Source organism: Coturnix japonica, chromosome 13 (assembly GCF_054131305.1).
Source record: "Coturnix japonica strain WE chromosome 13, WE-NBRP24, whole genome shotgun sequence".
Classification (NCBI taxonomy): domain Eukaryota; kingdom Metazoa; phylum Chordata; class Aves; order Galliformes; family Phasianidae; genus Coturnix; species Coturnix japonica.
Genome location: NC_140675.1, coordinates 4341180 through 4363079, shown reverse-complemented (window position 1 = coordinate 4363079; position 21900 = coordinate 4341180). Strand labels below are relative to the sequence as shown.

General features: G+C 46.1%; 1 protein-coding gene across 1 annotated transcript; it reads right to left on the bottom strand.

Annotated features, from left to right (window-relative positions):
- Nucleotides 1-1020: 1020 nt before the first annotated feature.
- Nucleotides 1021-13968, bottom strand: LOC146758641 (myosin-binding protein C, fast-type-like). The gene is made up of 3 exons (XM_085514897.1): nucleotides 13947-13968; nucleotides 2910-3185; nucleotides 1021-1268 (listed from the first exon to the last, which is right to left on the bottom strand). The coding sequence occupies exons 1-3, from the start codon at nucleotides 13966-13968 to the stop codon at nucleotides 1021-1023; spliced, it is 546 nt and encodes a 181-aa protein (XP_085371023.1).
- Between the last annotated feature and the right edge of the window lie 7932 nt (nucleotides 13969-21900).

Genomic DNA, 21900 nt, shown 5'->3' with positions numbered 1-21900 from the left:
TGCCTGAGGAGCAAGCTGATGGCTGTCAGCTACAGGCAGACCTAGCTTAGTACTGCATTTCTTACAGCAACAACTGTTGCTTTCAGTCACTGAATATACCAAGGCCAATTGCTATGCCAGGCACATTTATGGCATCAGTGAACAAATAATGCATTAAAAATTGTAACAGACAGGAGCCATCTATTCTTTTAAAACTAGGTGACCAAAGAAGAACAGTCCCTCTAGAGTCAAGCTGTTAAGAACTAATAGCATCAATCAATATCACATAGATAGATTACAGCGAAAGGCTTTCAGTAGAGCTTCAGTTCATAAATGAAAACTGGGTTATGGAAAATAGGCTCAAGATATACACCAAAAAACAGATCTTAACACCAGGTTCTGTGAATGCAGCCAGCTGAATTTCACAGATATTGAATTTCAATGACAATTTCTTGTGTTATTTTACCCTCCAGCTCCACCCTGAACAGGAACATGTCAGTGACAAGCATTACTCCTCCAGGCTTGTCCTGACAGTGCTTTACTTGTACTATGAGCTAATGGCTGTGCTTACAGCACCTCAGGGAGACACCTCAGAGATCACAATGTCCTTCGGGTACAGCAGGAGACACTCAACTCTCCAAATGTGGAGTTTAATTTGTCAAAAGAGGAGACAGGATTCCCATGCTAAGAACTTAGGACCATTTCAGTCATAGGTTTAAAGATGATGTAAGCGCTGAGGCAATTCATGAACTAGAAGAATGAAGCCCAGATGTCAGGGCTCAAGTCGTGACTCCAGCCCGAGCTGGAGCTAAGGCTGTCCTGAATTCATCACAACACAGTTACATTATTTGCTCATACTGTGGATTTGCATAGTGACAACAGTAAGGTCAGAATTACTTCAATAGAGATATGCAACCTTTGTCCTAAATACTGGAAACCCACAGGGTTGGACAAATCAAATGAATTAAGTCTGAAGTGCTTTACATGGATTGTGATCCCATGTTTGCCTCACAAACTTACCTGAGACTTTCTAATCAAAAATCAGAGTGTCATCTCCAATTTTGCAGATGTTCCCTCGTCTACTTTCGTTACAGCTGAAGCCACAAGCTTATGCAGTTTCCCTTTATCTTCCATTGTGAATTTCTTACTGGTTGTGATTTCTTTGCCATTTTTGTACCACTTCACCATGACATTGGCTTCAGAGGTCTCAGAAACAAATTCAGCTTGCTTTCCAGCAACGGCCCTGATTACTCCTCCAGTTGTCTCTTTGATTACGAAGTTTGCCAGTGCTGAAACAAAATATGGACACACAAAATATGTATGATGGTAAAGAACTGCAGGGACATTGGTGACCATGAGGCATTCATTTATCATAAGATCAAACGTGCACGTTTAATCCTAGTTCTAATTGCTAGATTCTAATTCAGATGCTGGCAAATTGGCAGCTTTTATAAACCACGTACCAGATTACCTTATCTCCACAAGTTGAAGGACATACACTGTACAGGGGACAGAGCCAAAGGAAGAAGCCCAAGGCTTCAAGAAAATGTCTAAAATAGGAAAACTGAGGAAAGAATTGGAACAAGCAAACTAGAAGGAAATCAATGGAGGGGGTTCTATTACTGCATTGTAACCCCCTGGCAAAGAAATCAAGCCTAAAAGATGGAGATATCGCATAGGACTGAAAAGAAAAACAGAATTCCTTTATGGAAATTAATTGGAGTGCACAAGTTAGATGATGAAACTGGCCCCTATTAACACACAGTGGAATAATTGACTTCAAAGATTCAAAATCTCACCACTGTCTTAGCCAAAAGTTTAAGCCTAAGTCCACGGTCCTATTTTACTGAGGGTAATTGAGCTTGTTTTCCAACTTCTTGTTAACATATCATTTCAAAACAGCGCACACAGCTGAGTTGGGTCTGTTGAGACAGCGCAGTCAGAGCTGCTAAAATAAAGTCTGGATTATGCATGCATTTGTTCTGCAGTTCCAAGAACACGCATGTATAATACAAATTCAACAACGTTCTACAGAATGCCTGTACTTAGGAGCTCGAGAGCCAGCTGATGGACACTGGGATGACTGAGATCCTGTCAATACATTTAACTCCATCCTATCATACAGTCAAATTTCATTCATTTTTTCAGGAACTGTCTCTTATCATTGTAGTCCCCTCACCACTGCTGGATGTGAGCCCAACCACACAAAAGCAGCTGCTGGTTTTCACTGCAGATACTGCAGTAAGGAGAAACAGCCTCCAGACTGGACCAGCTGAGCGTGGCCCTACCAGGATTTGCTCCAAAGGTCTTATTACCAGTAGTGCTTCCTGATGAAATACATGGGGGTCCTCCTTTGATTCCAACCCCAACCCACCCCACCATGCCCCCTGATAACATCCATCAGGGCCACATCTCCACAGTTCTGAACACCTCCAGGGATCCCACCACCTCCCTGGGCAGCCTGTGCCAGTTAATTCTGTGGGCAGACCAGCCAGTATGAAATATTATGCTAACATGACAAAGAGAGAGAAGAAAAGCAAAATTAAGACTAGCTGACAAGCCTTGGCAGGAAGTTCTGCTCTCCATCAATTTAGTCCCTGTGACTCTTCACAGGTGTTTTCTACATTTGGGATCACTGCTACAAAAAGAGCTCTTGACATCATCTCTTGTGGCCACCCTGACAGAAGAGCAGGAAGGCTGGGATGCTCTTTTTCCTATCTTTCCCTTCATTTCCTCTATATCTTAGGGACGAATCACAGGACAGAACACAGAAATCAAATGGCTCTACAAAGCAGATTGGCCAGTTCAAGTCAAAACAGCCACTGAAAACACCCCAGATGCTGTCTGACAACAGCTGGACTGTCGGGGAGTCAGGTGAATGCAGTCTGCTGGCCCTGGGCAGGAAGAGCACAGCCCAGACTGTCACATACCTTTCACTGAAAGCTGATAGAGCATTTTATCCCCCTCACAGATGCACTGACAACTTCCAGCATCATCCATTGAGTCGTTGTGAATTTTCAGGGTGTGTTTCTTCCCCACAATGTGCAGTTCATATTTTTCACCGGCCTTGAGCTCCTTCCCATCCTTCATCCACTCCACAGTAGCGCCTGTGTCTGAAAGCTCAGCCTGCAGTTTGGCTTCCACACGCAGCCGAGCGGAGATCTTTTCTACATCTTTGCTCTTCTTGGTAAATCTCACTGCAGCACCTGTCAGGAGCAAAGGCCTCGTTATTTCAATTGATATCAGGCTAACGTGGTCAATATTTGCTGCAAGATCTCTGAAAAAGTATCACCTTCTGTTCCTGCACTCATCATTGGGTCAGTGCTGAGCAATTCAAGATATTTAATTTGGTCTTCTTGCTGAATTTACTAAGTAAAAATCAACCAAACATCTCCTTCTACTGATTAATAATGCTCTAAACATGCTTCTGCAGAGGTTTCCACCCAATGACAAACAGCTCCTCCCATAATGAATCTTTATTTGTAATATTTTGTCATGCAAAGCTGATTGATAGAGATATTGTTGGAATGATTGTTCCCCTACTTCTAAACTATTCCAGTGCAATCAGAAAGGCTGTCTGAACCTGAAGCTGAAAGTACTGCTCTATGGTGATGCAGTGGTAAACATGGTGACTGAATGCACTGGCCAGTAGCTGTGAATTGCAGACATTCATCAGCTGGCATGGAGCAATCTGGTTCAGATACCAAGCAGCTGGGTAGATTGGCTTACCCTACACTCAGTGCTATCATGTTTAGGTCATTACCAGGACTCACGTCAGTCCATGGGATGCAATTTCAGGTATTTGGTACAGTCAGTGAATGCCTGCAGCCCCAGTTCTAATCATCACATCACAGCAACTCTGCCTTGACTGTAAGAGGAAAGGAGAAGGATCAAAGCAAATACCTCTCACTCTCATCTTGGTGCTGACATCAACATTTTTGGCAACAAATTTCACTTCTGCTCCATCCTCGTTCTTGGTGACGTTCTTCATGATTAGGCTGTGAGTAGTTTGGGTTCTCTTGATGATGCAGGTCTCGCTTTCCTGTAAGACTTTACCACTGAGGTACCAAGTGCCACAACACGTTGTTGTAAGGTCAATAGTAAACATGGCATCCCCTCCAGGTACAGCTTCACCAGCTGTTAGGGGGGATTTCACAGCCAGGACTGGGTCTGAGGAAGAACAACATGGATGTCTTAATGCTCTTTAGATGCAAGTCTGGTATCTCATTTAGAGATGGAAGATTAAATCATAGGGACATTTCTACTTCTCCCTTTGCATGAGTGCTGGAAGAAGCACTTCTGTGCTTAAGATCTGTTACAGAAAGTTCTGCCTCTTGCACATGTGAGATATCAAAAGATAAGGATATTCATGTCTCTGTCACAGAAACATAACTCGTATCACTTTAGTGGTAGCTGGAGGTTGATAGGAGATAGGAGAACTAGGAATAAAGGAAAGCCTTTGGTCTGTTAATGCACTACTGCCCTTAAAGTCAAAGGAAACATCTTTAGGGAACCAACACAGCTGCTCAGCACACACTGACCCATTTCCATTGGGGTTTTTGTGCTTACCAAGGTGCACGCTCCCTGGGAATTCCAGAGACGGGCTCTGTCCATGCGCATTGACTGCAGACACTCGGAACTGATCATCAGCCTCTGCAGACAGATTTACAGCCCCTGCACAGCTCTATATAACAGTCTTATAGAACTACCTCTATGAGAAGCAATCTCCACACAGAGATCCTTTCCCAGCACACTCCGACACGGGGGGGGGCAAAACGGGGAGGGGGCCACATACACACACAGCGCCGGGGGGGGCCCGTAACTGACCCCCACCCATCCTTTAAAGGGGTGGGGGGTCCGTTTTAATGGGGGGGGGGGGGGGGGCGAGACCACCTTCACCCCCCCCCCCACTCCCCCCCCCATCCTTTAAAAGGGGGGTGTCCATTTTGGTGGGGGGGGGGCAGTGACAATCCCCCCCTCACCCCATCGTTTAAAGGAGGGGGCGTCCGAGACCACCCCCCCACACCCCATTATTTGGGGGGGGGGGTCAGGGGCTCATGGGGGGCAGCACAACGTGCACAACATTTGGGGGGGGGGGGCTTTAAAAGGGGGGGTTACAAAAAGCATAGCTCTCAACTATAGATGGGATTGGGGGGGGCTCAATCGATGGGGGGGGGCCCTTCATGCAGGGGGGGCACAGCGTAAGGCAGCGGCTTTGAGGGGGGGGTTGGGGCTGTTTGGCCTTTGGGGGGGTTATTGTGTGCCCCACCCCCACCACCCCCACACACAATGGGGTGTTAATGTGGGGGGGGGGCTTAGATTAGTTGCGTTCCCTATAGCGCTGCCCCCCCCCGTCATTAACCCCCCCGCTTTATCCTTACGGCTGAGCCCCCCCCCCACAGTTCCCCATTCATCTTGATGGGGGGGGGGGGGGGGGTTGTCACACGACCCCGGCGCGGCTTACGGCACATCGTCGACCCCACCCCCACCCCCCATAACCCCACCCGGGGGGGGAGGGGGTGATGTGGTGAGTGGGGGGGGGGGTTCCGGAGTTGGGGGTGAGCAAAGCGCAATATAGGGGGGGAGGGGGGGGTCCTATAACTGGAGGGCAGCGGCTGCACAAAGAGCCCGCGGGGGTCGGAGAGCAGCACTTTGGCTGGGGGGGGTCCACGGGGTCCGGGGGTAATGCTGCCCCACCCCCTCCCCCACCCCCCACTGCCGACCCCCCCCCGCGTTGCCCCCCCGCCCCAACGTCAGCTCCGATTGGCTGAGCCGCAGTGCGCGGGAGCGGCTGTTGTGTGCCGGTCGGTGGAGGGGCGGCTCTTCATGGAGCTGCCCCGCAGCCAACAACAGCCTGAATGAGATCCTGGAGTCCCAGACGCTGGAGGATGAGCTGGGAAAGAGCAGAGGCTCCCCACAGAAGGGCAAATCACGTCTGATAACGTGAGTGTGGAGCACAGCCAGCCCCTTCCTCACATGTGTGGGGCTTCCATGTTCCTCTGTGCCCATTGCAGTGTGCCACCCCAATCCTGCTGCCCAGCCAGGAGTGGATGGGATGAGCAGGTTGGGATGCACAGAGCAGTGCTCAGACATTGCTGGGACATTTGTGCACTGCTGTTGAGCTTCCCTTTGTGCAGCAGGGGAGAGGATGGAGGTTTACAGGTGGATGGTTGTTCTTTCTATGGCATTGCACAGGTGGTAGAACCATGTCCATTCCCAAACTTATTCCAGGGCATGCGGGAATTTGTGCAGTTGTAGTTCCTGAATTGTGCTATTTAAAACCCTCCTGTAAATGGGGATGTTTTGTAATGCCTGCTGGGGCTGCAGGCAGCATTGCCTTCCTCCTTAGGGGGCAGGTTTAATAACAAACCTCCCTATTTCCTATCACAAACGTCCTACAAACCATGTCTGGGCAGTGCTGTCTCGGCCTGGATCTCAGCTCCTGAGACTGTCAGATGTGAAGCAGCAGCAGCTGGGACAGGGCTGGCTCTGTGTGCCCTCTGTGGGTCTGTGGGCACAGAGTGGGGCAGAGGGATGACTGTGAGAGGGAGGAATTGCCCAGCCACAAGAAAGAGGAAATCAGCTGAAAAGGGGAGATTTTAGAAGCACTGAGGCTGTGGCTGTTTGGACAGTAAGAAGAAACCAAGCTGTCACTGTGCAGATGGGAACTCCAGTAGGAGAGCTGTGGTGGCTTTACAGATGGCAGACAGCAGCTGGAGTGTAGAGCCAAGGGTAGGGGGGGATCTTTCTCTTAGCAATGCCATGCAAAGAATGATGCAGACTCCTGCAGGGTCGGCTTTGCTGTGTGACCCTGGGTGGAAGCAGCTGGAAGGTCTCAGCCCTTCTGCGTTATCCCAGGAGCTGGGGCAGTGCTCGGTCTCATCCCACCTCTGCTAATAGCAAATGCAGAATCCCTTATCTGAGTGCCCTTTTCTCTCATGTAGAGTCACCAACCCTGGGAAGTTCACAAAAAGTTTGGGTGTTGTGTTGAGGGATGTGATTTAACTGGGAAGTATTGGTGATGGTTGGACTGGATGATCATAAGATCATCCAGATCATAAGATCATAAGATCATCCAGGTCTTTTCCAACCTTGAAAATTCTATGGAGTTGTAGCAGATTGTGGGGGTGTAGGTGTGGTATATATATGTACACAGATGGGAATATCTGTATGGAAAAGATAGATCCATGTGTGTTCTGGGCTGCACTGAAAAAGGGGTGGCCAGCAGGAGAGGGAGGTGATTGTCCCCTCCTGCTCAGCTCTTGTGAGGCCATATTTGCAGCACTGTGTCCAGGCCTGGGAATGATGTGGAGCTGTTGGGGGGGGTCCAGAGGAGGGCCACTGTGATGATCAGAGGGCTGGAGCAGCTCTCCTATGAGGAATGGTGGAGGGATCTGGGCTTGTTTAGCCTGGAGAATGGAAGGCTGTGGGGAGACCTCATTGTGGCCTTTGAGTACTTGATTGGAGCGTATAAACCGGAGGGGGAATGGCTGTTTATGAGGGTGGACAGTGATAGAACAAGGGGGAATGGTTTTAAACTGAGACAGGGGAGGTTTAGGTTGGATCTTAGGAAGATGTTTTTCGCTCAGAGAAAATCAAGAAAATAAAACTACAAGAAAAAGGGAAATCATTTCTTCCTGAAAATAGGAAGAATAATGGACCTGACATGAAATTTGAGTGAAGCTCCTGATTTTATGAAGCTATTCCCATTGTTTTCTTGGTGCTGTGTTTCCCAAATGAGTGGTTTCTGGCTCTGCTGCAGCACCAGTCTGCATGTGAACATTACTCTATTCACCATCTGGGAAGATTAGGACTTCCCTTCTCCCACCAGCACCACTGAATTACAGTTACTCAGTGGTTAAACTCAGGTTTATTAAGATGAGATGAGTTCTCCTAAATGCACTGTTCTCCATATGATTATATTTGGAGTCTTAAATTATAACTGGGTGACTTAAACCAGACACCAAACTTTCTGATGGCCAAAATTAAATGAAATCAATCCTTTACTGTGTCAGTAGTCTGTAACTAGAGCCCATCAGGTAATTCCCAGCCTCCTGCCTGTATCAGTGGCTGCACACAGTGAAAAAGCCTGATGGGATTTTAACCTCTAAAATGTTCCAAAGCAACCAGAGGGTGAATATATTCACTATGCAAATACCTGCAGGAATAAGCTTGTCATGTATGTCCTCAGGTAGCACAGTAGTTAATGGTGGGACTCAGTAGGTCATGCTGCAAGTTGAGTCTGCTGATCTTGAAGGTCTTTTCCAGCCTACATGACCTTATGCTAATATTTCTGAAATTTATTTCTGTTCAGCTCCCAGAAAACCTCCCACCCAGCCCCCAGCTGACCCCGTGGTGAAAAATAAAACAGAAACCTCAGTGACGCTGGCATGGTCCCCTCCGAAGATGCACCGCCCCATTCCAATTGATGGCTGCATTGTGGAATGCAAGAAACTAACTGGCTTCACCTGGGTGAGGTGCCACGAGTCTCATGTCCCCGTCCCAGAGTTCACGGTGAGCAATCTGTCTGAAGAGGCTGATGATCAGTTCCGAGTATCTGCAGTCAATGCACATGGACAGAGCCCGTCTCTGGAATTCCCAGGGAGCGTGCACATTGGTAAGCACAAAAACCCCAATGGAAATGGGTCAGTGTGTGCTGAGCAGCTGTGTTGGTTCCCTAAAGATGCTTCCTTTGACTTTAAGGATAGTAGTGCATTAACACACCAAAGGCTTTCCTTTATTCCTAGTTCTCCTATCTCCTATCAACCTCCAGCTACCACTAAAGTGATACAAGTTCTATTTCTGTGACAGAGACATGAATATCCTTATCTTTTGATATCTCACATGTGCAAGAGGCAGAACTTTCTGTAACAGATCTGAAGCATAGAAGTGCTTCTTCTAGCACTCATGCAAAGGGAGAAGTAGAAATGTCCCTATGATTTAATCTTCCATCTCTAAATGAGATACCAGACTTGCATCTAAAGAGCATTAAGACATCCATGTTGTTCTTCCTCAGACCCAGTCCTGGCTGTGAAATCCCCCCTAACAACTGGTGAAGCTGTACCTGGAGGGGATGCCATGTTTACTATTGACCTTACAACAACGTGTTGCGGCACTTGGTACCTCAGTGGTAAAGTCTTACAGGAAAGCGAGACCTGCATCATCAAGAGAACCCAAACTACTCCCAGCCTAATCATAAAGAACGTCACCAAGAACGAGGATGGAGCAGAAGTGAAATTTGTTGCCAAAAATGTTGATGTCAGCACCAAGATGAGAGTGAGAGGTATTTGCTTTGATCCTTCTCCTTTCCTCTTACAGTCAAGGCATAGTTGCTGTGATCTGATGATTAGAACTGGGGCTGCAGGCATTCACTGACTGTACCAAATACCTGAAATTACATCCCATGGACTGACGTGAGTCCTGGTAATGACCTAAACATGATAGCACTGAGTGTAGGGTAAGCCAATTTACCCAGCTGCTTGGTATCTGAACCAGATTGCTTCATGCCAGCTGATGAATGTCTGCAGTTCACAGCTATTGGCCAGTGCATTCAGTCAGCAGGTTTACCACTGCATCACCATAGAGCAGTACTTTCAGCTCCAGGTTCAGACAGCCTTTCTGATTGCACTGGAATAGTTTAGAAGTAGGGGAGCAATCATTCCAATAATATCTCTATCAATCAGCTTTGCATGGCAAAGTAGAACAAATAAACATTCATGATGGGAGGAGCTGTTTGTCATTGGGTGGAAACCTCTGCAGAAGCATGTTTAGAGCATTATTAATCAGTAGCAGGAGATGTTTGGTTGATTTTTACTTAGTAAATCCGGCAAGAAGACCAAATGAAATATCTTGAATTGCTCAGCACTGACCCATTGATGAGTGCAGGAACAGAAGGTGATACTTTTTCAGAGATGTTGCAGCAAACATTGACCACGTTAGCCTGATATAAATGAAATAATGAGGCCTTTGCTCCTGACAGGTGCTGCAGTGAGATTTACCAATAAGAGCAAATATGTAGAAAAGATCTCCGCTCGGCTGCGTGAGGAAGCCAAACTGCAGGCTGAGCTTTCAGACACAGGTGCTACCGTGGAGTGGATGAAGGATGGGAAGGAGCTCAAGGCCAGTGAAAAATATGAACTGCACATTGTGGGGAAGAAACACACCCTGAAAATTCACAACGACTCAATGGATGATGCTGGAAGTTGTCAGTGCATCTGTGAGGGGGATAAAATGCTCTATCAGCTTTCAGTGAAAGGTATGTGACAGTCTGGGCTGTCCTCTTCCTGCCCAGGGCCAGCAGACTGCATTCACCTGACTCCCCAACAGTCCAGCTGTTGTCAGACAGCATGTGGGGTGTTTTCAGTGGCTGTTTTGACTTGAACTGGCCAGTCTGCTTTGTAGAGCCATTTGATTTCTGTGTTCTGTCCTGTGATTCGTCCTTAAAATGAATATAGAGGAAATCTAGGGAAAGATAGGAAAAAGAGCATCCCAGCCTTCCTGCTCTTCTCTCAGGGTGGCCACGAGAGATGATGTCAACAGCTCTTTTTGTAGCAGTGATCCCAAATGTAGAAGAGACCTGTGAAGAGTCACAGGGATGTTTCCTTAGCTGTCATTCCATGGTGGGCTTTTTCTTACACAGATGTAGAGAGAAACTGAACTTTCCCACGCAGGTCTCTGTTTTGCTGCAGGGTGTAGGTCTGATCTCTGAGATCCACACGCTGGGCCTTGATTGCAATAAATGAGAGCCCTTTGTTTGCTCCAGTGGAAGACTTTCCATTTCTGCAGTACCTTCTGCAGATGACACAAATGCAAATGCACCTTCTTCCCAGCAACAATTGCCTTTTTCTTTTTTACACTGAGTATGCATGAGGCTCTTCATCATATTCTGCTGGCTTGTCACCCTTGTTGGTCCATGGAGAAACAACAAAGCCCTAGAGTAGTGTATGCACTTTGGCATTGGAGAGCTTAATTGCTTCTTCTCAAAGAACAAACTCCAGAGAGACATGGAGACAGCTCCCAACAGAATTGAATAATGGGACTAAATTGATGGAGAGCAGAACTTCCTGCCAAGGCTTGTCAGCTAGTCTTCATTTTGCTTTTCTTCTCTTTGTCATGTTAGCATAATATTTCATACTGGCAGGTCTGCCCCCAGAATTAATTGAATTAGCTGATGGACTTTTCCATGTGCTTTGCACTGTAATGTGACTATCAAATGAGTAATCAATGCTGTTATTTTAAAACCTGTGTTGGCAAGCTGTAAGACAAATAACTGCTGTTGGTAGCTTGGTTACTGCAGAATCAGCTTTCGTGTATCTCATAGATAGGGAAGAGACCCTTAAGGGTCAGCTAGTTGGACTCCCCCCGCAATGAACAGGGGCACCGCAGCTCCATCAGGTGCTCTGAGCCCTGTCCAGCCTGACTTTGAACATCCTCAGGCTCACCAATCTTATACCCATGCCACACACTCGCAGTATTTCACCATTCAGCATCGCCACTTGTATCTTCTCTTGCTGTAAACCAGAGCTAGCTGGTAAATCATCTGCTGTGCGGGTCAGCTGTGTCTCTCCCATGGGCATCACGTGGCTGCTGGGAGGCTCTGAAGAGCTGCAGCCAGAGGTGTGTCACCCGCTGGGCCTCGTGCCCAAAGGAGCCCACAGGAAAGTGTTGTTGCAGTTTGTCATGCACTGCACTGCCATGAGACTTGACGTGCCAGACATCCTCTGACACGTGACCTCCTGCATCCAGGCAGGACATCTGAGATGTCTCCTTCAGCCTGACGTGGCTGCAGTTTCACACTGGTTTTACTAAGGAAGGAGAAGGCACGTGGATGAAACTCTTTTCCTGCTCTTCCTGGCATTAGCTCATAGTACAAGTAAAGCACTGTCAGGTCAAGCCTGGAGGAGTAATGCTTGTCACTGACATGTTCCTGTTCAGGGTGGAGCTGGAGGGTAAAATAACACAAGAAATTGTCATTGAAATTCAAGATCTGTGAAATTCAGCTGGCTGCATTCACAGAACCTGGCGTTAAGGTCTGTTTTCTGGTTTCTATCTTGAGCCTCTTTTCCATAACCAAGTCCTCATTTATGAACTGAAGCTCTACTGAAAGCCTTTCGCTGTGTATGCTCATGCTGCAGTGCAGCTCTTGTGACCTTTAACAGCACATTCACGTTCCTCTGATCACAGGATCCTTAAGGTTGATTAAGACCCTCTAGTCCGACTGCTCACCCATCACCACCATGATGCTCACCATCAGCTTAGCTAAAAACTCAGCAGAGATGATAGATCAAGCACAACACTGGATTTGGGATGGCTAGAGATTCCTAAGATACTGAAGGATTGCTTGCAGGTGGTGTTGGCTCAGGTATTCACCCTGCATCCCACCTCCTGTTCTGTTTGGTTGAGAATCATGCATTCTGCAATTTCACTTTGTTATTCAAAGACCCTGGCTTTATCTGTTGAAAACCTGATCTAAAACAAGCCAAGAAGACTCCGTTGGAACTGGTTGATGCAGAACAAAGGCATCCCCAAAGGACAAGTTGCACTGTTTGATGAACATTATTGGATGAGAGCTAAGCTAAGATTTAAAAAGTTCTGGGGCTGTCTCTGAGCATCAGATACAGAGGAAGCCTGCATGATTCCCTGAGAATGGATACCTCCTACTTTGGTGTAGGGTTAAGGGAACACTAGCAGTAACTCCTATCACAAAATGTCACATGGCTCAGACAAAATGCCATCAAGAGGGCTTAATTAGGAGCACCAAATGGTCACAAGATGGTTTAGGGCAGGGAAGTAATCTATCTATGTGATATTGGTTGGTGCTATTAGTTCTTCACAGCTTGACTCTAGAGGGACTGTTCTTCTTTGGTCACCTAGTTTTAAAAGAATAGATGGCTCCTGTCTATTACAATTTTTAACGAATTATTTGATCACTGATGCCATAAATGTGCCTGGCATAGCAATTGGCCTTGGTATATTCAGTGAATGAAAGCAACAGTTGTTGCTCTAAGAACTGCAATACTAAGCTAGGTCTGCCTGTAGCTGACAGCCATCAGCTTGCTCCTCAGGCAGGTTCTGTCTGGATGGAATGAAGGGCATGAAATACTTATGTGCTCATCAAACTCTGCTTGTTAGCTTAGAGATAAAGTGTTGAATAGGTTTGTTCATGTATTGCAAACACGTTACTTAGCTACCTTCATTTTAGATTCAGAAGAACATGTGCAGAATACAGAATTGATTAAAAGAAATAAGAACTGTCTGCATAGAACTTACTCTTTCCTTACACAGGAGAATCAAACAGACGTTTGTATGTGAGTACACCCAGAGGTGAAACTCGATCACCCAAATGTAATGAGCAGAGACATTACAATCAGTTCTAACTGTATCTTCTTGCTGTGCTGAATAAGCCTGAGTCAGGATGTAAACCACTTTCTCTTTTTTTCTTCAGGTGAAGCCATTAATTTTGTCAACAAGCCCAAAACGACTCCAGAAATATCAGTCAGTCCTTCTGAAGACCTGGAGCTGGTGTGTGAGGTGTCAGCTGCAAGCGGAGCTGTCGTATAGAAGAAAGATCAAACAGAGGTGAAGCAGGACCAGAGGACAACCATCATCTGCCAGGGGACGCACCGCAAGCTCATGGTCAAAAATGTGACCCTGAAAGACCAAGGGAGCTACAGCTGTGAAACAAAAGATGACAAAGCAACATTCCAAGTGAAAGTCAGAGGTGAGAAAATGCTTGAAATCCCGGAGAGAAAGGAACGCTTCATTTTGTGTGTCTTGCATTTGGAGGATCAACTGACAGCCTCTCTGGTGCAAAACACTTTGGCTATAGGACTTTCTTTGTCATCTAGTGTCATAGCAACACTTTTCTACATGTGCTTTTCCATCCAGGAATGAATTACTGCAACAAACAATAGGCAAGGAGGGTAACTTGTGCAGCTCTTGTAGTCAGCTGGTGTCTGCAGGGTTACAGTGCAAGCGCACACCGGGCATGCAAGGAGTGAGAAAAGGGGAGGTGTTTGAAGAGATCTGGTTACAAAATTGGAAGGACACAATGAGGTGGAAAATGCCACTAATCAGACTCATAAATGGCCTGGGTTGCAAAGGCCCACGGTGCTCATCCAGTTCCAACCCCCTTCTTCCTATGTGCAGGGTTGCCAAGCAGCAGCCCAGGCTGCCCAGAACCACATCCAGCCTGGCCTTGAATGCCTGCAGGGATGGAGCATCCACAGTCTCCTTGGGCAACCTGTTCTAGAGGGCCGTTCCCTTCTGATTTACTGGAAATGTAGAGAGACATCAGAAGAAAAAAAGAGAAGGGAGGAGGTTCAGCAGTGCATGCAGGTGTTCTAAATCTCATGTCCAAATCTGCTGTCAGACTGAGAAATGTTTAGCTTTGTGATATGATATGATGTGATATGATATGATATGAAGTGATATGCCTATCATTTCCCAAAGCAAAATAGAGGGGAAAGTATTTTCCTGTCTTAATGAGGCATCACAATGCTCAATGTGAAGAGCAAGTATAGTGAAAACGGGGAGCTGGAGTTAGCTCTGCAGCAGACTACAGCAAAACGGTGTGACTGTTGTGATGTCCCTGCAGAGAAAGAAGACATGTTTACAAACAAGGACAAGGTACAAAAAGAGGTGAAGGCTGTACTGACTCAAAATGCCACGCTGAGCTGCGAGGTGGCCCAGGAGAAGACAGAGGTGAAGTGGTACAAGGAGGGGAAACTGATCACCTGGAGCAAGAAGTTCATGGTGGAGTCAGTGGGCAAACAGCGTCGGCTGGTGGTGAGCCAGGTGGAGAAGAAAGATGCAGGGGAGTACAGCTGCGAGGCTGCTGGCCAGAAACTCACCTTCAAGATTCATGTAACTGGTAGGAAACACATTTTGGTTGATATTCTTTGATTATTTCATAGTCTGGCTGTGGAAACGTCTGTGTGAACGTGTCCTCTTTATTCTGACATGAAACTGTTTTGGGGAGGATGTAAATAAATGCTTACAAACATGCAGCTAAAATGATTATTTGTTTTTAACAGTGTTTCATCCAGCTCTTCCCCTAGGACTACTTTTATCATCAGCTGTCCATGGATGTCCAACTGTGATTTGTACAATGTGCAACACTGCTCTACCAGTTGATATTTCAACAGTAGTAGTTACAGATCTCTACTGTGGCTGCACTGAGAAGGTTTGGTTGTCGGTGTCCTAAGAACTTTTAGTCAGAGGCATTGCACTTGCCTTTGGCTTGTTGAATCCCACGTTGACGACCATTCGTTCCATGTTCTGTAAATGTAATGACCAGTCATGAATCCATTGATACCTTTCTAATTGTACATTTCTCATTAGTCTGAGAGTTTAGCACGGAGGTAGATCTTTCACTCCAGATGCAGTAGAGATTGCTCTGGTGACAGTATATTTTGCACAAGATCTGGTAAATTTTAACTTAGACTCCAGATAGCCTTGAGCACATCAGCTGCATTCTGAGTGACCATTAGTGAGCTGGCTGATGACGAGGGTTTGTCTTCTGTTTTATTTGTAGCTGCACTCTGCTGGTTTTTGCTCATAAGTCATCTTGTTCTCTGTTAACTTTACAGTTCTCGTCTTGTATTCTGAGCTGATTAGGACAGGGAATCTGTTTTCTCCTCTTCTTTCTTATGGCAGTGAACACATTGGAGCTTAATCCTGGTCAAGGTTTGGCATTTGATCAGCTATGTGGAGGAGCAACTGTACTGGGAGTCTACTGCCTTTCTGCTCACACAGACCTGGTGTCCTTGCAGGGCATAGCTTGCGTTCTGTTCCCTTGTAAAGGTTGCAGTCTTTGCTCTCTCCATCTTGGGGCATTCTGCTCTTTCAGTCCCTGGTGTGCAATATATCTCTGCTCCTGTAGTAGACAGTTTTGCTGCTGCCTGTGGTGTAGACTCTAAACTATCAGCTTTTACGTTTCCCACACCACGTGGATGTGATTCTGGGGCCTTTGGATCTGTTCCGTGAGTTGTGTCGCTCATGCTTTTGGCTCAGGAAACTGGCAGTTTCAGCAAAGAGTGGATTACAGAAAGGGTAGATTTGGGAGGTATCTGTCAGAGCAAATGAAACATGAACGTTGACAGAAAGACTATGGCAACAGCTGGAATCAACCAAGTTAATCCTCAGCAGCCAAAGCCAGCCCACGTCTTATTGCAGAGGTGTAGGGAGAAAACCCAGAAATGTAGTGCTTTTACACTTGAATTTTGCTAGCTGAGGGCTATTATTAGCTGTTTGCCTCAGAAACCAAAGGTTTTCTGTTCTCTTTCAGACTGGATGAGCTCATGGCTGCACAGGGTAATGTGATACCTCCTCCTCTGCCATACGTGGAGAGTGCTTGCCTAGCTACTGTTGCTGTATTTCTCATGTGTACCACCGTAACATGACGTGCAAGTCCAGCCCTCACTGCAAAATGATGTGGTGTGCAAGTCAGGAGGGATTATGAGTACTCTTGGAGTGGTTGGCTCTTTCACTACAGAAATCCTCATCTTACTAGCTTCTCCCAAAGTGCAACGGCTTTCTGAGTCTTAATTTCTCCTCTTACCATTGCACTCAGAAAGCTTTTCAGGGTTCCTCTACCCCAGGGTTCCACTGGTAGCACAGAACAATCCCATTTTAAGGACATGTTGAATGTTAGGTGCTGAGTGTTGAGCATTATGGGATGCAGATTAGACCTTCTTGCTTAAAAGAAACAAGTGCTGCACACCTTGGAAACCTATAGAAAACTAGAGTAAAAAGGGCTGATTCTGCCATCTCATTATCTCAGTATTTGTGGTGCATGCTGAAATCCTTATTTGAAGTGGGCCAAAGCTCCATTGCATTTGTGAGAAGTTTTGCATCACCTGGTTGGTCTAGGCCATGTTTGTTGTCTTGCTAATAAGCAACCCTTCTGATCTTCATCAAATCATTGTGGTTGGAAAAGACCACAAAGATCCCCACATCCAGCCTCAACCCATCCCACCATGCACACTGCCCACGTCCCTCAGTGCCACATCTCCACGGTTATTGAACACTCCCAGGGATGGTGACCCCACCACCTCCCTGCAAAGCTGTGCCACCACATCACCATTCCTCTTCAGAAGAAGTTTTTCTTAACATCCAACTTGAACCTTCCCTGAAAATCATCAGTCAGAACAGGGGCTGTTGAAGATGGGCGGAGAGAATGATGCTTTTGCAGTCAATACAAGCAGGGAGATCAAATGTAGAGTGTATCAACTGCATTCTTGCATTGGCTTGCTGCCCTGCTCCCTCGCCTTCAGTGGACTGCAGTGCTGGTGGTAGAGCTGTGGTGTGAATCCTGGGATTGCACGTACTGCAACGGTCAGCAGCACAGGAACTTGAGCTGAACTTACCCTCCTGGGCAGCTGCTGCCACTCAGAATTCAGACAGCATGCAGAGGAGAAAGTCATGAAGGAAGGGAAAGGGATGGCAGCAGAAGGCTTCACAGAGTGACAGCGGGGAGGAAGGAGATAGGGGACAGGTCCTGGAAGGGTTTGCCATGACTGCTGGGGAGCAGGAGCCTTCCCGGTCACCTGAGCTGGGTATGCCTGAATATGCTTGCATGAATGATCTGAATGAGTGGTCTTCCATGTCTCCACTGCAAATAAAAGGCAATGTCAATCCCCCTCACAACTGCTAGTCCTGCATTCATGCTTGGAGCCTCTGTCTTGGTATCAGCATCAGGACCCTGGGATCTTTCCTGGGACCCAAACAAGCATAGGAAGCTTATTCAAAATTGCTCTGCTGTTAGAAGCTGGCTAGCACTAGAGAAGTCCATGATGTAAGTGCGTCAGAAATATTCTGCACTTCTACAGCCTTTTGTAGGGCAAACCATGGAATAGAAATGGAAGCCCATTTATTTAGGGTTTATCTGTTCTCCCACGCCTCAAATAGGAAGTAGCATGAATGCTCTCAGCAACCAGTTGTTGGTAAAAGGAGAATCAGATAAAACAGTCATTAAAGTAATCAATAAAAGATTCAATGTATCAATCGATCCCACTTAGCAAAGTGATTAACTGAATCCCCTTAACTGATATGTGTATGCCTAACTAATTACACTTGATATCTTTCTGATGCTAACTCCATTTGTTGACACAAAGGGTAAGGTGGGCTTTAAACACTTTCTTCTATATGTGTTAGGTATTAAGAGGAGATGACCTCAGCCAGTTCTCTGAAGAATCAGGGGTTGCTGAGAGTACAAAACCATGCTTTATGCATAAAACCGAGCTACAAAATCTAATGTAGGCCAAGTATTCACCATATTAAGGGCTATATCATTACCATAGGGTAGAGTCAAAAGATGGTTTTCTGCTCTTAAATTTCTATGGTTTCCTGATTTTGAGGTCTTCATAATTGAGCTGTACTTGGCTGATATCCAGTGCAGAGTGGAGCAATATCAAAAAGACAGACAGATGAAGATCTGTCATTGTCTTCATTAGAAGAAATCTGAAAATTAGGAGTCCAAGCTGATAGTAAAGACTACCCAGAGGAATGGGATGACCACAGGGACTGTGCTGAGGATGCATTATAATGTGTGATAAACACTGTGAAGCAGAGTTGCTCCAGGAAATGGTCCAATACAACATAGAAGCAACTTTTAATGTCTTCCAGTCACAAGTTGCTCATATCTAATGTATATTTTACCCAGTGTTTTCCAGTTCCAGAAGCAGAGGATGCCTTTATCAACAAGCAGAAGGTGCAGAAGGAGGTGAAGGCTGCACCAACAGAAAATGCCATGCTGAGCTGCGAGGTGGCCCAGGAGAAGACGGAGGTGAAGTGGTACAAGGAGGGGAACTGATCACCTCGAGCAAGAAGTTCAAGGTGGAGTCAGAGGGCAAACAGCGTCGGCTGGTGGTGAGCCAGGTGGAGAAGAAAGGTGCAGGGGAGTACAGCTGCGAGGCTGCTGGCCAGAAACTCACCTTCAAGATTGATGTTACAGGTGAGAGAAATTGTTTCGACTGTATTGAATCCCCCAACAAAGAAGGAGGGGAAAGTTAAGTGGTTTGACACATTTAACCCCAGCATTCAGTGATGTAGACGGTGCTTAAATTCTGTTTAATTTGTGTACATTCCTGTTTGCCTTCTGAAGCTATGAACACAGAGGACTTGGGTAGCCTCAGCTTAAGACAGGCTGGAAATAATTGGGGAATTTCCCTGGGGATCTCAAGTAGATGCAATGATAGCAAAATGAGAAGTCAATAATTACAGGGGAAATTAAAGAATATTAAAGATATCTTCAGGGCACAAGCACACCCCTGCAAATGCTTCTTCCTAAATAGTCTCAGAGACAGCATTTGGTCACAATGCTAGACGGCGGCATTGGTGGTTTCTATTAAATTAAAGAAACCTGCAACTAAAAAGGTTTTCCAGTATTTTCTTTTGTTTTCTTCTCTATAGCAGGTACAAAAGAAATGCTTAAAAATAGAAAGGCTTCAAGCTGGTGCTTTTCTTTCCAAAATGTAGGAAGACAGGCGTTCTATTTATTAGGAGAGTCTGATAAGAAAGTGGAACAAGGCTTTTTACCGGGGTCTGTAGCAACCTAAGAAGGGGCAATGGTTTCAAAAGTGAAGAGGGTAGACTCAGTTTGGACATGAGAAAAGTTCTTTATGATGAGGGTGGTGATACACTAGAACAGATTGTCCAGTGAAGGTTGTGGGTGACTCATCATTGGGTGTGTCCAAGGGCAGGCTGGATGGGGACCCTGGGCAGCCTCATTTAGTGAATGATGTCCCTGACCACGGCAAGAGGTTGGACTGGATGATCTTTAAAGCTTCCTTCTATACCCAAACCGTTCTATGATTCCATAGGGGAAACCATTTTATTACTGCCTCTGAAAACTCAGGAGATATTAGAACTGTTTTCAGAAATAAGTAGGTGAGAAAAATATATTTCCTCACTATGACTTAATCACAAACAGAATTTAACCTTGACCCTCACCTGGCTTTTGCTGGCAAAGCAACTTACAGCTGTCAGCTTGTTTGGACAATTTAATGCCTATCCCCTTGTATGAAAGAGACTTTTCAATGACTGCGTATGCTGGTGTGCTGCTGGACAGTCGGGAATGGGGTGTTTTTTAATTTTTGAAGATTTTGGAATATGATACTGGTGGAAATGAAAACAAGTTTAGGGCTATCTAAGCTGTTTTGGTCTGGCAGGGAGGAAGTTCTTCACTGGCAATTGATATAGTTCAGATGTTGGCATTCAGTTCATAGCACTGTCAGGAAATGTGAGTGGGAAAGCTGTCCTCAACGGTACAGTCCAAAGACTAATTTGGGCATTTGGGGAAGGCTGTGTAGAAAAGATTCATGTCTTAAATGTGCCCATTTGCCTTAAATTCCAGAACCAGAATATGCTTTTATCAACAAGGAGAAGGTGCAGAAGGAGATGAAGGTTGCACCAACAGAAAATGCCACGCTGAGCTGCGAGGTGGCCCAGGAGAAGACGGAAGTGAAGTGGTACAAGGAGGGGAAACTGATCACCTCGAGCAAGAAGTTCAAGGCTGAGTCAGAGGGCAAACAGCGTCGGCTGGTGGTGAGCCAGGTGGAGAAGAAAGATGCAGGGGAGTACAGCTGCGAGGCTGCTGGCCAGAAACTCACCTTCAAGATTCATGTCACAGGTGAGACAGGTGTTATCTGAAATACAGCAGAGAACAGTAAAGTAAAATCTAGTTTCTATTATACAGTGATCCAGGTGCAGTAGTCTGTGCTGAGGTTTTTCCCCTATACTTGATTGCCTGTGTTTGTAGCAAGTATTTGGATTTAGTATGGCACAAAGACCTGTTTCAGTCTGTCTGTAGAATAATAATTACTGATATATGTACAGTGGAAGCAATATTCAAGATATTATTCAAATCTCTCCTGTGCCTGAGATCCCAAACTGTAAGTCTTGTTCACCGAAACATTTGACTAAGATAAGTATGTGCAGTGAGGCTGGAGTGCATGTTCTACGTGCAGTCTTTCATGGCAGGAGAAGCAGGAACTTCTCCTAGTAGTACACTGCCTTTTTACTATGCCTTTATGTTGGAGGCTCCATCTGGATAGGTGAGTCTGCTACTCACAGTAAGAGACCTGGTAGAGCTGACTATTCCCAGAGCTCAAAGTAAGATAGATATCTGCAAATCACACACAAAGAACAAAGGACTGCGTTGGTGAGCATATTTCCTTTGTGCCTTTGACAGTCACAGTTGTGGCAATGGTAGAGGCCATGAGGAGTCTGTTCAGGAAGCCAGGAGTACTGTTCTGGGTCATGAAAAGGCAGCCAGTGGTTTGACTATCACATGTTTATGTGTTTTGATTTTTCACAGTGGGTCTTAAGCAAAAGGAACTCAGGTTTTGGTTGCCTGCAGGACAGATGTTCTTTTGGGTTCAATATGTTTGCATAGTGACTTGCAACCATGGGACTGGTGTTCAAGGACCCTCCTGGTTCCTTCAGTTCCTAGGTTCTTTCTTGCCTAGATTTGACACTTTGTTTCAACAGAAGAGCTGATATTCTCTAGTGAAGGCTATTAGTTTGGGCACAAGTGGTAACCTAAACCTGTTCCAACCTGTACATACAAACCTGCAAGATGGTCTCATTTCAGTCCTTCTGTTTTTCTTTTCTTCCCTCAGAGCCAAAACCTGTGTTTATAAACCAGGAGCAGGTGCAGAAAGAGGTGAGTGCTGCCCTGGCAGCAAGTGCCTCCCTCAGCTGTGAAGTAGCACAGGATCCAGTCTAAGTAAAATGATCCAAGGATGGAAGACTGCTTGCCTCCTCCAGAAAGTTCAGAATGGAATCTGTGGGCAAAACACGGCGTCTGGTTGTGGAGCAGCTGGAGAAGAAAGATGCTGGAGAATACATCTGCGAGGCTGCTGGCCAGAAGATGACCTTCGAGCTGGAAACAACTGGTGAGCATTCAGAAATTCTCAG

Bases quoted from the DNA above. Each gene is read 5' to 3' on its own strand.
- LOC146758641 (XM_085514897.1), bottom strand. From the start codon at position 13,968: ATGCCCGGTGTGCGCTTGCACT. The intron at 3,186-13,946 runs GTAACCCTGCAG...TGCTCCTGACAG, and splicing joins GCCCGGTGTGCGCTTGCACT to GTGCTGCAGTGAGATTTACC. The intron at 1,269-2,909 runs GTATGTGACAGT...ATTTTGTTTCAG, and splicing joins CTATCAGCTTTCAGTGAAAG to CACTGGCAAACTTCGTAATC.